Raw genomic sequence first — 14,445 nt, forward strand, 5'->3', positions numbered from 1 at the left:
TGTGTCTTTCGAAAATAAAAGGTGGCCTTGATCTAATGATTCAGAATGATTGACTGACTGAAAAACAATTTTAGTGCTCCTGTCTCTTTAAGAAGGCAACGCGTCCAAGTCGCGACCGAAGTTATCGCGAGAATAGCCACCCAGCTCCTGAGACCGGGAGCAGGCTGCGTGTTGCACATGCTAGTGTCCTTCCACTGCTTCCAGACCACACTTGAACTAGTCCCAGGTTGGTAAACTTAACACATACTCTCACATATATTTATTTAGCACTAATACAACAGTCAATGTCTGTGGGTAAGGCTCAACTATCCCTTAATGTCACGCTAAAACCGCTAACTAACTCATGCTAGCAGTGGTTGGGTCTTACCATGTGAATATGTGCTGAAAAGACATTTTGGCGGCAACCCTTCAGTTTTGTGATAAAGTTGTCTAACATTGAAATTGCAACTCTAAGACTTCGTCACATTTTGGACCCGTTTTTAGGTTGTGACTAGTCACTGAACGCTAACCTTAAGCTACGTTAGCTTCGGTAGGCACGCGGAAGTTGCCAACGATTGCAATGATGTTAACGTAAAGGACCTTAGTTGCAACATGCAGATGTAAACGTGTTGGCATACAGATGGGTCTACGCGCATTAACGGAGAAGTGAGCTCAAATTTGAGCAGGACTTCCAACTCGCATGCCAAAAAGCAGGTTATGAGTCGCGGGGTGGGGCAAAAGGCTGGGACTGTGCCTTGAATACAATGTCTCGCTTTCTACTGCATACAGGCAGTTTCCCAACCACTACGCAAAAATTATTATACAGGTTAATTATCTACCTTATGTCATCTAGTGGAAGAGCATTTGATTGTTTCGTCTCTTACTACTATATGCATAAATGATCATAAACAAATTGTCATTAAAAATTTTTTTGGGTCAGAATAATTCGACATTGGATAATTTCCTGCGGCAAACCGGATGATCTCTAAATCACTGCTCAAAAGATGCTGTTCGTTGATTTGAAGTACAGCAATATATTTATTGGAAACCATGTTTTGCATTTACTAAATGAAGTTGTTCTGGCACTCTAATAAGTCCCTTATTGTTTCTTCATGTCTTCCCCATAGGATTCAAGTGCTCCTTTCACGGTCACTAATAAGATGGCCACAAAGCGGAAGTCAAATTCAGTTGAACAGGTCAACGATGCTAAGAAAGTCAAAGGTAATGGCATTTTCAAAACAATCAGACTAACTCTATTTGCATTAAATAACTATTCATGTGTCACAGTGATTCTCAACTAGTAGGTCTGCACTCTGCATGTAACCAAAAGTGTGGTACACCAATTTGAATGTGACTCAATGCACTACTTCTAGAGCAGGCTAAGGCACAGTCACTTTGTTTGCACCATACTGCCTATTTATTTATGTGATTATTTTATATTCATGGCTGAGTTTTTTTTTTTTTAATATATACACTCTTAATACTATGTCACATTCCAGCTTAGGTGCAAATTTGGGTTACGTCACCAGATCAGGAACACCAACGTAAACTGAGGACACCATACAGTGAAATATTTTATGTGCTTCTAAGGTCAGGCTCCGTTATTTTTGAAAGAACATTATTTGGCAGACATGAATCAGAAACTTTATTACTAAGCTGTAACGGTACATATATTCCGCTGTGCTACTTCTTAGAGCATATTATGTAAGGAACAGGATGTTAAATTACGAGGCCCTGGCCAATATGGATGATTTGATGCAGATGCTGAGTTCATTATTTGGGAGAATACTTTTTTGGGTCATTACTTTGTCTTTTAGTATTTGTGTAAGTTCACAACAGAGAATAATTGGCAAAAATATGCAGTTTTTTGTTTTGTTTTTCTGTTGGGAATCTTTGAATGGCGGTTGTCAAGGCAAGCAAGATGCTTTTATCAGTAGGTCAAACTCGGGTGAATGTAGATATTAGTGCAGCACAAAAGAGAACAAGCGTGATGCTAAAGCCGAGCCAGGCTTATAAAGCACTGGAAGAAACCCCAATATATTTTCAGAGGCCGTTTGAACAGTACAGTTACTTGATGGTTTTTACTTGTATAAAAGTGGATTGCAACTTAACTTGAAATTGGCGTTTTCAATTTATTGGTCTTTGAATCTGTACCAGTTTCCCACAGGAGTCATTGTAAGGAGCCAGGCCACGTTCTTGTTCTGGGCCAGGGTGACGTAGGACAGCTGGGTTTAGGAGAGGACATCATGCAGAGGAAGAAGCCCGCTCTGGTGTCCCTACCTGAGAAAATAGTGCAGGTGGTGGCTGGGGGCATGCACACTGTGTGCCTCAGCAAAACTGGTGTGGTAAGTACGCAATGTGTGGTGCATTTCAAGGAAGTCAAAATGAGACTCAGGGGCACCGAAGATGCGTTTGAAAAAGAGATGAAATCTCAAGGAACACTTCAAACATGAGCAAATCATTTTTCCTTAGGTTTACACATTTGGCTGCAATGATGAAGGGGCCCTCGGTCGGGACACGAAAGAAGGAGGGTCCGAGATGATTCCGGGGAAAGTGGTGCTCAAGGAGAAAGTGATCCAGGTGTCAGCAGGAGACAGCCACACAGCCGCACTAACAGACGAAGGAACCGTGTACGTGTGGGGCACTTTCAGGGTCAGTTGTCTTTATCTTTGCTCCTAACGCTCCAAGATTGGTTAAAAGTGTAAACAAATAGCATGAAAGGGAACATGCCATTATTTTCTGCTTGTTACACCCCAGACTATAAAACAACAAAAGCATGATTGAGAAAGGATTTTGATAGAGTGTATTCATTTATCTGTGTGTTTTTAAAACATTTTTAAACATTGCTGTCAGAGTGTGCGGTGGCTAAACTTGTCCCACTTCCGACATGTGAATTTCTCTCGCAACAACCAGAAATTGATTACCTCATTTTTATCTCGTACTTGAAATCTGAGCTGACCACAAATCCACAGCAATGTTATTTTTTTTGTCAGGTTATGATAGATATGAAGCCCAGAAAATGTTAAAAATTAATTTTGATTGTATAATTAAAAAATAAACAAAAAACATAACATGCAATAACTCCCGTACACAGAAGCAATATTTTCTTAAAGGGGAAGTTAACCCCCTAAAAAATATATTTACAATATGTTTAATGCGCTCCCCACTAGTCCAAGAAAGCATTCAGATGAATATTGTGTTAGTGGAATATGAATTAAATAGGAAAATCCACCTGTTTTTATTCAACGCAAGAGGCGGCCATTTTGCCACTTGCTGTCGAGTAGAAATAACATCACGGCTGCACAGGGCCCTAGTGACCAATCACAGCTCAGCTTGCGAAGGTCACATGAACACACTCAGAGAACAAGTGAGCCGTGATTGGTCATTACCTGAGCAACTGTGATTGTCGTTTTCAGTTGATAGCAAGTGGCAAAATGGCTGCCCCTTGAGATGGGTTTAAAAAAAACGGGTGGATTTTGCTGCTTAATTCATATTCCACAAACGCAATATTAATCATAATGCCGCGTTTAGATAAGCGAGGGCGCATAGAACATTTTATTGTATACTATTTTGGGGTATAAACTAAGACAAAAATAAATGTAATAATTGAAACCAATCATATCAACAATATGGAGGGCAAGTGGTACTGGCTGTGTCATCAAAAAAAGGCTTAAATCTAAAATCTAAAATAAATAAATCTGTTGTCACATTCCTGCATGTTGTTTGCAAGCAAAGATTTCTTTGAGCTTAATTTGAGCCCAACCCTTCCACCTCCATCTGTCCAGACAAGTGTTGTTGTCTTGAGTCTCCTGAGCCAAGTCTTACCGTGGTTAGCTTGTCTTTCACCTTTTGCAACCACGTGGTTGTTGACTCCGAATCAAATTTTCCCTACCAGCTGAAAGTACCTCCCGAACACCACGCACGCACACACCAATCACGTGCTGCATTTACTCATCCTCTGTGAGCTTATTTAACACATGTCGCAATTAAAGCATTTGAAGACCGGGAGACAGAAATTCATCAAGTTAAAGTAGAGTTTTAACCCTAGTTTAATCTCACTGGGTTGTTTTCATTCCTCTGGACCTCATGTTTGTCAAATTTTTTTTTGTTGTTGTTGTCATTGCATTTTCATTAATACCGTACTCAGTGGCACACTGGTAATTACATCTCTATTATCGCTGCCTGCCTCCAGCATTCGAACTCCCTTTATTAAAACTGGAGCAGATTTCCCCGAAGAAAGCTCACTTACGGCTTGAAGTCCACAGCATAGCAACTGTTTAATCAGCATTAGTATGTCCAATCGGATTGGTTGATACAAATGTGTACATATTATATATAAACATAACGTGGACTGAATCCACATTAAGAGGTTTTGGTGGGCGAGTGGCTTGATTTCTTGTTCTTGTATTATGATGCATGTTACATCAGCATAAAAGCCACTGGCATGCTAGCTTCTTAATATCTTCCTGTGCAGCGTCTATGGGTGGGTTTCAGCTCATTAATGTTGCTCCTTTCCCCGCAGGATAGCAACGGCGTTATTGGTCTCCTGGATCATTTCAAAACAACTGATGTTCCAACAAATGTTCCCTTGACAGAAAAAGTCGTCAAAGTTGCCTCAGGTAGTCATGGATCATGTGACCAATCACATCCTTTCACGTATGAGTGGCGGGAATAGCCTTGTCTTTGTTGTTGTTGACGTCACGTTTTAACAGGTAGCGACCATCTTGTAATGGTGACCATGGAGGGAAATCTTTACACGTCAGGCACTGCTGAACAGGGCCAGCTCGGAAGGGTGCCTGAGCAATTCTCAAATCGGGGAGGCAGGAAAGGCCTCGGTGAGTCGCAAAACTTCACGGTTGTTGTAGTATTTGTCGCCTACGTCCCATGCGCTAGTTCACTTCCTGTTCCTGTGATCGTAGATCGTCTATTGGTTCCCCAGATAGTCAAAGTCAAAGGGAAAGTTCACTTCATCGACGCCTTCTGTGGGGCGTACTTCACATTTGCCGTGTCCAAAGATGGACACGTGTATGGATTCGGCCTCTCCAACTACCACCAGTTGGGTAAGTATCCTGTCGTTTTGGATGTGGCATTGCTCCTCTAATGGATACAAGTTTGCACTTTCTAATCTCAGCTAAAGACTTTATCAGAGGTCAGGATTATTACTGAATTTACCCATTAGGCATTAAATGCTTGTACAAACTTGTTGCCTGAACGGGAAACCGTTAATGTACTGAACAGCAAAAACAACAAAAAACACTGAAAGCAAGTGTCTGTTAGAATTAAACACTAAAAGCGGGGGTGAGTGTCCGCCTTGCTACTCGCTGGCGTTTGTGAGTACCGGCAGCTTCATTGTGCACACCGGAAAAGGAGAGGGTCGCTTGGTAAACTATGTCAAAAAAAGAGCGCTGCCGAGTACTGCACTACAGGTGAGCCACTCTTTGTCCTGCAGCGCCTTCCTTTTCTTCTTTGATGAGAGCCCCTCGAGCCGTGCTAAATACTTAAGCTAATGTTAGCACCATTGCTATCGGGTGACTACAGATCTGTACAGGACTGTACAGATCTGTGTGACTTTGCAGTCCGTTCCCAAAGCCGATTGGCTGGTGAGAAGAATTTTTAAACGTTGGTGTGAATATGTGAATGTGCCGATTTTAAGTGTGCCGCACCGTGTCCCGCTCCAAATAGCCTAAAAATGCATCACCCGTGCCCACCGGTGCGAACTACTGTACATTGACTCTAAAGTGCAATTGCACCGCCAGAGAATGCTCAGTTGCTCACCCCGCGTTTGGTGTTTAATGTACCATTCGCCAACATGTCTCTGAGGTCTGTGGTGTGGACGCATTTCAATTTATATTGTGCTTTGTTAAAACGCCCGTGCTTAATAGGCCTGAATATTTTATATTATTATAATTTTAATTAATTATAATAAATGCAGTGATAATAGAAAATTGCCATAATTTTTTTTCGCCGTTTCGGTTTTTGGCCAAGCATTTGTCATTTTCGGTTTCGGATAAAAAATAATCATTTCGGTGCATCCCTATTGTTGTGATATGCGAACATGGCTAGCTGGAACCGAGATCACCTTTGAGAAATGTCAGTGTTTTGGACTTGGTAAGTGGTTCAAAAATAATCCTGTTCCAAACTTAGTCTATTTGGTTATGGTTTTCTTTAACAAGACTGTCTTTGTGTGCAAGTACAATGTAAAAAAAATAATAAAAAATAAATAAAAAAACAAGAATATCAACAAAACCTAGAAATGTTTTTTTCACTCAGAAATTCTAAGTAACTTTTACAAGGAGAGTTTTGAGTACATGTTTATAAAAAATAAAAATAAAACCTCTGTAAGCTTTGAGGACCGAACCCATGACCTTCAGCTTGGGTGATAGCCACTCTACCACCTGAGTCATGCCACGCCTTCTGTATGTTAGTATATTGCTGGAATCAGGTGGACTCCTCATACCTCCATGAGACCGGTTTAGGTCTAATTTTGGACACACCAGCAATGCAGTATAGTGACAAACGGCTTGAGTGTGGCATGGCTCAGGTGGTAGCATGTCTGTCTCGTAAGCTGAAGGTCATGAGTTCATTCCTCAACGCTTTTTTAAATTTTTTATTAACTAGTCAAATGTACTCAAAACTCTCCTAATAAAAAATACTTTGAATTTCTGAGTGAAAAAAACGTTACTAGTTTTTTTTCTTTCAAGTAAATATTACTCCTAATTTTTTTACAGTGTACAAAATCCTGCATCCTTGCCATTGGGTCAAGGGGGAAAAAAACAAGCTTGGTGACGTGACTAATCAACACGCTTGTATTTTATTCACGCATCCAGGCACCAAAAGCCCAAAGATGTATTTTGTCCCTGTGAGACTGACTTCCTTCAAAAATTCTACCTCGACCTGGGTTGACTTCTCTGGAGGACAACACCACACGGTCTGCCTCAACTCTGAAGGTAAACTGAAGGATTATTTCAGTAGCTTCATTTTTTGTGCATTGCCCACTCTGAATCCTGTTTCAGGACAGGTTTACAGCCTGGGCAGAGCAGATTATGGGCGCCTTGGCCTTGGTGAAAAGGTCGAAGATAAAAGTGATCCCACGGCCGTCAGCGGGGTTGAACTAGCCTGCGGAGTGACATGTGGAGCATCCGTCAGCTTTGTTGTCACCAAGGAAGGTGAGAAATGGTGCCAGATACATTTCAGACGCCATCCTATTCTTCAAGTGCAATTTACACTACCTTAGTTGTACTTTCTTTGAAATCCCTAATGTTGGCTGTGCCTCCTCTAGGGTCTGCGTACGCTTGGGGAATGGGCACCAATCTCCAACTTGGCACGGGTGAGGAGGACGACGAGTGGAGCCCGGTGAAAATGACTGGAAAGCAGCTGGAAAACTGCACAGTACTGATGGTGTCCAGTGGAGGGCAGCACACGATCCTTTTGGTAAAAGACAAACAGGAAAGCTGATGAGGCTCTCAGGCATGTAATGATGCTTCGGCTGTGTTCACTGTGCCTGAAATGCGAGTGGGGGTGGATGGTTGTTGATGTCTTATTATGGCTGAGTCAAAATGACCCTCTTGGTAATGTGACTACATGGTGGTGGACATTTTCACTGTCGTGATGAATACAAAACTATTTTTTTTAAACCCTATTTGGTATAAAAAGTCAGTATGACTGAGCTTTTGTGTGAGGTTTGACTTCAGGTGTGTTCATATACTGGACTTTTTAAATAATGTTTTTTTTTCTTCCTTTAGAGAAATAATTGCATGGTTTTTGGTTCAGACAGAACATTTATGGCATTTGAGTCTGTCAAGCTGCTGCCCAGAGAAAATAGGCAAATATTTTCATTGTGTTTGGGTCACTGTTCTGTATTTTGCTACTATTCCTGTCAGAATAAATGTAAACATTTTACATATTGTATGTGTAATCCTTTTACTTGATACAGATTTTTACTGTTTAATTTGCCTCCCATATTGTCTTCCACTTGTTAAACTTGGAAACGCAATCAAATGCCACTGATTTGAGTTTTGAACTATGTTCTACCATTTCAAATGATAAGGTTGAACTTCAAAGTGCAGGAGTATTGTTAATTTGAAATTGTTTCTAAATTACTGTCTGTTTGGTCTTACTGGTTCTGTTTGGCAGACCTCCTGTCTGCCAGATGGTCTGTTGACTTGTCATCACCCATGTATCACAGATCAGTACTACAGATCTCATGATGTAACCTCAAAGTCGCCACTTGATGTATGTGCCAAGAGTCGTTATGTGCTACCTTCTGTTCTGACAAGTCTTTGCAGCCAGTCTATGACTCACAACAGCTGGCAAATTTGATGGAATCCCCACTCTTGGAGGGTGATCATTTAAATGTTAAGTTTGGAGGTACAAATATCACGGATGTTCTACAAAACTTTTTTTTTTTTCAAAATGCTACCCTTCTGGTCTTAAGAAACACACCAAAAAAAAGCTAAATAAAATTGGTGTCAGTCACAATTATTTTTCAACCATGTCGAGGGGAAAAAATATGGAATCAACTTGTAATTTTCAATTCTAAAGCAAACCTGAGTCATATACAATCTAATTAGTCCACAGTTTAGTAGGAGTGCTCACACCTTGAAGAGATGTTACGATAACTGGATTGATCGTGGCTCCAACAAACGAGAAAAATACCAAACTTTATATTTTCAAAGTGTAAAACATCACAGAATGTTACAAAAAAAAGTGTTGGTTGTTCCCAGTCAGTTAAAAAAAAAAATCTAGATCAGTGGTTCTTAACCACGTTCACACTGCAGGGCGTGATGCCCATTTCGGATTTTTTGTTAAATCCGATCTTTTTATGTACCGTTCACATTACAAAAACAAATGTGACATCTAATGTGTACGCAATGCGACCGTGATGCGACTTACATGCACAAAGAGCACACTTTGAGTGGCGTACATCCAAAACAACGATGTCACGTTGCGGTATTCACGTAAGTAAATATTGTCCAAACTCGCAACGTTTTAACGCCAGCCAAGCCATTTCATCCGTTGCCTTGATTGGTCAAAACAAATGCGGAAAGATTGCAGCATCGTCCAATCAGCTCGAAGTATTGTACAGCAAGTCCCGCCTTTCCTGAACGGGTCTACCTAGTGAAGTACTAGATTGATAATGTTTAGAACTCCCTCAAGTGAATCATAATTATCAATCTGGCTGGCGAGGTTAGATATATATAGGGTGCATATGTATCATACTGTCAGAGAATATTACACGACCCCCCAATCCCCCCCCCCCCCGCCACTTAAGTGTAGGATATATGCTCATAAAGTAGTTTATTGTTAAAGGAAATTATGACAAATGTGGGGTCTGTGGAGATGAGCATGTGAAGAGGCTGAAGACAGGCAGAAAATGTGAGAATTGTGGAGGGGAACATAAGGTCAATCATAGTGAGTGGGTAATGAGGAGGTTAAAGCAAGTCAAAATTAAGAGGGGGGGGGGGGGTATGGTATGGAGGTAAATTTGGTGCAAAACGAACTTGTGCAAAAAATTTGTACCTGTAGAAAAAAGTCTAAATTTGTATCTGTAAAAGTCGTGATTTGTATCTGTAAAAAAAATGTGTGCCTGTAAAAAAAAAATTGCGTCTGTAAAATAAATTTGTACCTGTAAAAAAAAATGTGTATGTGTAAAACAAATTTGTATCTGTAAAAACAAAATTTGTACCTGTAAAAGTCATGATTTGTATCTGTACAATTTTTTTTTTGTACCTGTACAAAAACTCTAAATTTGTATCTGTAAAAGTTGTGATTTGTACCTGTAGAAATGACAACTTGTAGTCAAAGAAGTCGCCACTAGGAGTCACAAGTGGGTTTTCTGCTGCTGTTCAGTGACGTGAGTTTTGCCCCATTTGTCGCGCTACAAATGGAGCAAAACTAATTTGTACTTGTAGAGCGCCGTGATTTGTACTCGTAGAAGAAGAGGGCGGGCTCTGGAGGATTTGGGCGGGCTAAAGCTCAACCTCATTGGTTGAGCGAACGACCGTGGGTTGAACTCAAATGACGCCCATAAATCCGCAATTCCAAACAGAGTAGCCACACTAGTTTACGCGTCATTTTGGAAGAAGAGGACGTCCCAGGCGTGAAAATTTCAACATGGTTCAATATACGAACACCGTGTGGAACAGCTTAAACGTTGGTTGACATGCAGAGCACTCCAAGTGGGCAGAAAGAAAGAAGTTTTAGTATGAAGGTAAGATTTATTGTACGAACATAGCTCGTAATCCGGTGCTAGCTAGCTAGCTCATCTCATGTTGTTGTCACGAAAACTGAACACATTGAAGTCATGATTTGTATTTCAAGATTTAAAGCCTACCAGTGTAAACATACGACCAATAGCTTGTACCTGTAAAAAAAAAAGTGGACAGTACTCAGCTACTTGTATTTGACTAACATTATATTCAAGCATCTGTACTCTTACTATCATAATAAAATGAAAACAAAACGTTTTTACTGCGAGTGGATCTTTAAGCCGCTCCAGGTATTTCAACCTCAACCCTTTATCCTCTGTATTTAATCATTTTATTTCAAATATTATAATTTATTGACAAATGTCAGTATTTTTGCAATGTATGCTTTGCAAAGTTAAAATAAAAGGCTCTTACACTTTTAAACATACACATTTGCTTTCAACACTGAAGCCAAATAAAAATAATGCAAATGGGAATGTTTATAAACAATGTCTGTGTCTATCAGTATTACCACTATTTCTGATATTAAGATGTGACAAAATCTTTTTTTTTTCTGGCTAACAAGATAAAGCTAAACATTTAACTGATTACGTATAATGTCAGTGGCTGTGTTTTGATGACACAGCTAGGAAGCTATGATTATTTTTTATTGTATGAATATGCTGACCCAATCATTCTATTCGCACAGATGCCAGCATGCAGTCAATCAAAGCTACTTCTTGATCAATCGCTAGACGGTGGCACATGGTGTGACATCAAACCTGCTTCAAAGTGGCTGTGAAGTCCAACAAATGAGAATCCTTGATACACTGGTTACGGTTCTGAGATAATTTCACTGCAAACACCTTTGGGAAAGTGAAGAAATTATGCTTTCTAAATGTCTTCCAATTTTGAGTTTGAAATGTTGCAGGAGTACAATTTAATCCATATTGAGAGTTATTTGAAATAGTCAGATCAAATAACAACATGTATCATTCAATAAACAAGATTGTGCATCATTTGAAATGTTTTATTTGATGTCCAGAAGAGCCGTTTCTGCATCCATCCAAGACGAGAACAGTATTCTTCTCACAAACAGAACAAAAGTTATTGATGGAGCTGTATGAGGAATTCAAGACTCACCAAAAAAGGCAATACTGCTGCTATCACTAAGACGAGGGAAATATGATTGGCAAAGAAAAAAGCAGACAGACTAAATATATAAGTTATAATTGTTTCATGTTAGATGTGTATTTCACATTAATCGTGTTATTAATTATTGATTTAATGTAAAGCACCTCGAATTGACCTACATATTCATTCTTCACTGTTACATCTCAACAGTAGCCAAAAGCGATCATGGCAGCAAGTAGCCTATAACAATATATATATAAAAAATAAGACTAAATAGGTGTTGCCCATTATTGTAGCCACCAGAAAAAAAGACTGACCACTGCCACAGGTAGATCTGCAAAATAATTTTCCATAATCCAGTTTGATGGAATACCCCCAGGTGTCATCTCCTGTCTCTTGGCTGCTTTCTGATGGAGTGGGTCATCCTTTTCACTGATGCTTCAGCAGTGTCTCCAGCAGTTGTCTCCACCTTTTGAGCAAGATTTTGAAATATATGAGATTATCATTTAATTAAAAATAAATAAACTAACATTTGACCTTGTTACTTTTGTTAAAGTAGCTGCGTGACACTGCTCACATCTTAGTAATTCAGATAGACTGGCATTTCAAAAGCAGAATAGCCAATATTTAAATAAGAGTAATGTTACATTGGAAAATGGAACTCAAGTAGAAATGAAAAGCGCAGAAAAAATACTTGCACAAATATTTGAGTACTGTGAGTGATGAGTAAACTAAGAGTGTAAGAGCAAAATACTGACATTTATCAATAAATTATAATATTTGAAATAAAATGATTAAATACAGAGGATACAGGGTTGAGGTTGAAATACCTGGAGCGGTTTAAAGATCCACTCGCAGTAAAAACGTTTTGTTTTCATTTTATTATGATAGTAAGAGTACAGATGCTTGAATATAATGTTAGTCAAATACAAGTAGCTGAGTACTGTCCACTTTTTTTTTTTACAGGTACAAGCTATTGGTCGTATGTTTACACTGGTAGGCTTTAAATCTTGAAATACAAATCGTGACTTCAATGTGTTCAGTTTTCGTGACAACAACATGAGATGAGCTAGCTAGCTAGCACCGGATTACGAGCTATGTTCGTACAATAAATCTTACCTTCATACTAAAACTTCTTTCTTTCTGCCCACTTGGAGTGCTCTGCATGTCAACCAACGTTTAAGCTGTTCCACACGGTGTTCGTATATTGAACCATGTTGAAATTTTCACGCCTGGGACGTCCTCTTCTTCCAAAATGACGCGTAAACTAGTGTGGCTACTCTGTTTGGAATTGCGGATTTATGTGCGTCATTTGAGTTCAACCCACGGTCGTTCGCTCAACCAATGAGGTTGAGCTTTAGCCCGCCCAAATCCTCCAGAGCCCGCCCTCTTCTTCTACGAGTACAAATCACGGCGCTCTACAAGTACAAATTAGTTTTGCTCCATTTGTAGCGCGAGAAATGGGGCAAAACTCACGTCACTGAACAGCAGCAGAAAAACCACTTGTGACTCCTAGTGGCGACTTCTTTGACTACAAGTTGTCATTTCTACAGGTACAAATCGCAACTTTTACAGATACAAATTTCTACTTTTTGTACAGGTACAAAAAAAATTTTGTACAGATACAAATCATGACTTTTACAGGTACAAATTTGTTTTTACAGATACAAATTTGTTTTACACATACACATTTTTTTTTTACAGGTACAAATTTCTTTTACAGACAAATTTTTTTTTTTACAGGCACACATTTTTTTTACAGATACAAATCACGACTTTTACAGATACAAATTTAGACTTTTTTTCTACAGGTACAAATTTTTTGCACAAGTTAGTTTTGCACCAAATTTACCTTCATAGGGGGGGGGGGGGGTCATATGCATGGCATTCAAATGGAATAAAGTTGACTATTGAAGGTCCAGACAGCAGGAATTAAAGGTGAAACAACGAAGAGGATTTTAGAGTGTGGGATGATGGAAGGTGGAGTCAGATAGATGCTGACTCAGACGGGATTGGAAACAGTTGATGTAGGGAGCAAAATAACCAACAGATGGCGGTGATACAACACAATGGACACCAACCGCCAGTAAACACCAAAGAAGGAGGAGAAGAAGAAGAAGGTGGCGGTGCCTGCCAGTTCATGTACGTCATTACCAAGGTGAGTTGTGAGTGCTAGTAGCTAATTAGCCAAATAGCTAATTTAACAAGTTATTTCTTTGTATGCTGATAAGGTGTTTGCTTAGGAAGTCAACAAAATTGGCGTCTCCTGTCAATCATTTCACAACAAGCAGAGACCAGCAGATTTATTTGAGTCCCCCCACCAACAAAAATGGTTACACAGGGCAGCAGTTTGTATGAAAAATGGTAAGTAGTATCACAGTAATTGAGCTAGCTTTATTACGCCTAGAACACTATATTCTTACACCACAAAATGCAAAGTAGTTAATTTCACGCCATTTATAACCTCATACATTCGCTGTGGTCATAAATTGAGTTATGAGCACACCCACTCCTTTTTTAAATTACAAATTTTTTATTAATCTGTGGGGTACATCGCACCAGTTAGCCCAACTGCAAGTGAACTCTTACCGTGAGAAATACAAATCTATTTATTTTTTCACACTCAAAGGTCCCAAAGTATGAAAATGCACTTTAATAGGGTTTTCGACCTGTCAACAATCCAACCAGGTATGAAAAAAGTCAGTCCGCGCCTTCTTTAGTTTTCTCCTCCTTTCTAAATTGTGCGCTTCAAACGGGCAGATTAAACTGACTTCGTGACGTCAATAAGACACGAAAGTGCACTCAACTTGATTTCTCCGCTGCGTTTTCACGTTATTTTGTGTCTCTACGGCAAAAGCGCCACAGTTTGTGCCTATATACACATACAGTAAATACTAGTATATAAGTCTGTGCTTCTGGCATGTAACCCCTCCGGAAATACTCAAGCCGTTGTTAACAAACATGACGCTTGCAACAAAGAACCACACTTCGGGAGCGATGCGGTGCGGTGAGTGACATAAATATAATGTCTTTTATTGAAAGTATAGTAAGTCAAAAGCAGAAATGAGGTTATTTACGTAATTCCGAATGGGTTATTACCTCGATCGTTTCAGAAACCGGAATTCTGACCTTAACCCGAATATTG

General features: G+C 39.6%; 1 protein-coding gene and 2 long non-coding RNA genes across 3 annotated transcripts; 2 read left to right on the forward strand and 1 right to left on the reverse strand.

Moving 5' to 3' along the window:
- The first annotated feature begins 126 nt into the window (after nt 1–126).
- On the forward strand, nt 127–7,878 carry rcc1 (regulator of chromosome condensation 1). The gene is made up of 10 exons (XM_086079560.1): nt 127–226; nt 1,107–1,200; nt 2,137–2,324; nt 2,452–2,631; nt 4,502–4,598; nt 4,692–4,814; nt 4,899–5,039; nt 6,807–6,926; nt 6,993–7,145; nt 7,259–7,878. Exons 2-10 carry the CDS (start codon nt 1,140–1,142, stop codon nt 7,432–7,434), a joined length of 1,239 nt encoding a protein of 412 aa, XP_085935686.1. The 5' UTR covers nt 127–226; nt 1,107–1,139; the 3' UTR covers nt 7,435–7,878.
- A 1,904-nt stretch (nt 7,879–9,782) lies between these two features.
- On the forward strand, nt 9,783–11,185 carry LOC147172211 (uncharacterized). Its single transcript, XR_015095398.1, has 2 exons — nt 9,783–10,189; nt 10,876–11,185. It is a non-coding gene; the product is annotated as an uncharacterized LOC147172211 (long non-coding RNA).
- LOC147172212 (uncharacterized) lies at nt 11,176–12,588 on the reverse strand. The gene is made up of 2 exons (XR_015095399.1): nt 12,420–12,588; nt 11,176–11,769 (listed from the first exon to the last, which is right to left on the reverse strand). It is a non-coding gene; the product is annotated as an uncharacterized LOC147172212 (long non-coding RNA).
- Between the last annotated feature and the right edge of the window lie 1,857 nt (nt 12,589–14,445).

This window comes from Leptonotus elevatus, chromosome 6 (assembly GCF_054856555.1).
Source record: "Leptonotus elevatus isolate MCC_2025b chromosome 6, RoL_Lele_1.0, whole genome shotgun sequence".
Classification (NCBI taxonomy): domain Eukaryota; kingdom Metazoa; phylum Chordata; class Actinopteri; order Syngnathiformes; family Syngnathidae; genus Leptonotus; species Leptonotus elevatus.

Coding starts and splice junctions, on each gene's coding strand:
- rcc1 (XM_086079560.1), top strand. CDS start 1,140: ATGGCCACAAAGCGGAAGTCAAATTCAGTTGAACAGGTCAACGATGCT. Junction 1,201..2,136: donor CGATGCTAAGAAAGTCAAAG/GTAATGGCATTT, acceptor AATCTGTACCAG/TTTCCCACAGGAGTCATTGT. Junction 6,927..6,992: donor GGTCTGCCTCAACTCTGAAG/GTAAACTGAAGG, acceptor ATCCTGTTTCAG/GACAGGTTTACAGCCTGGGC.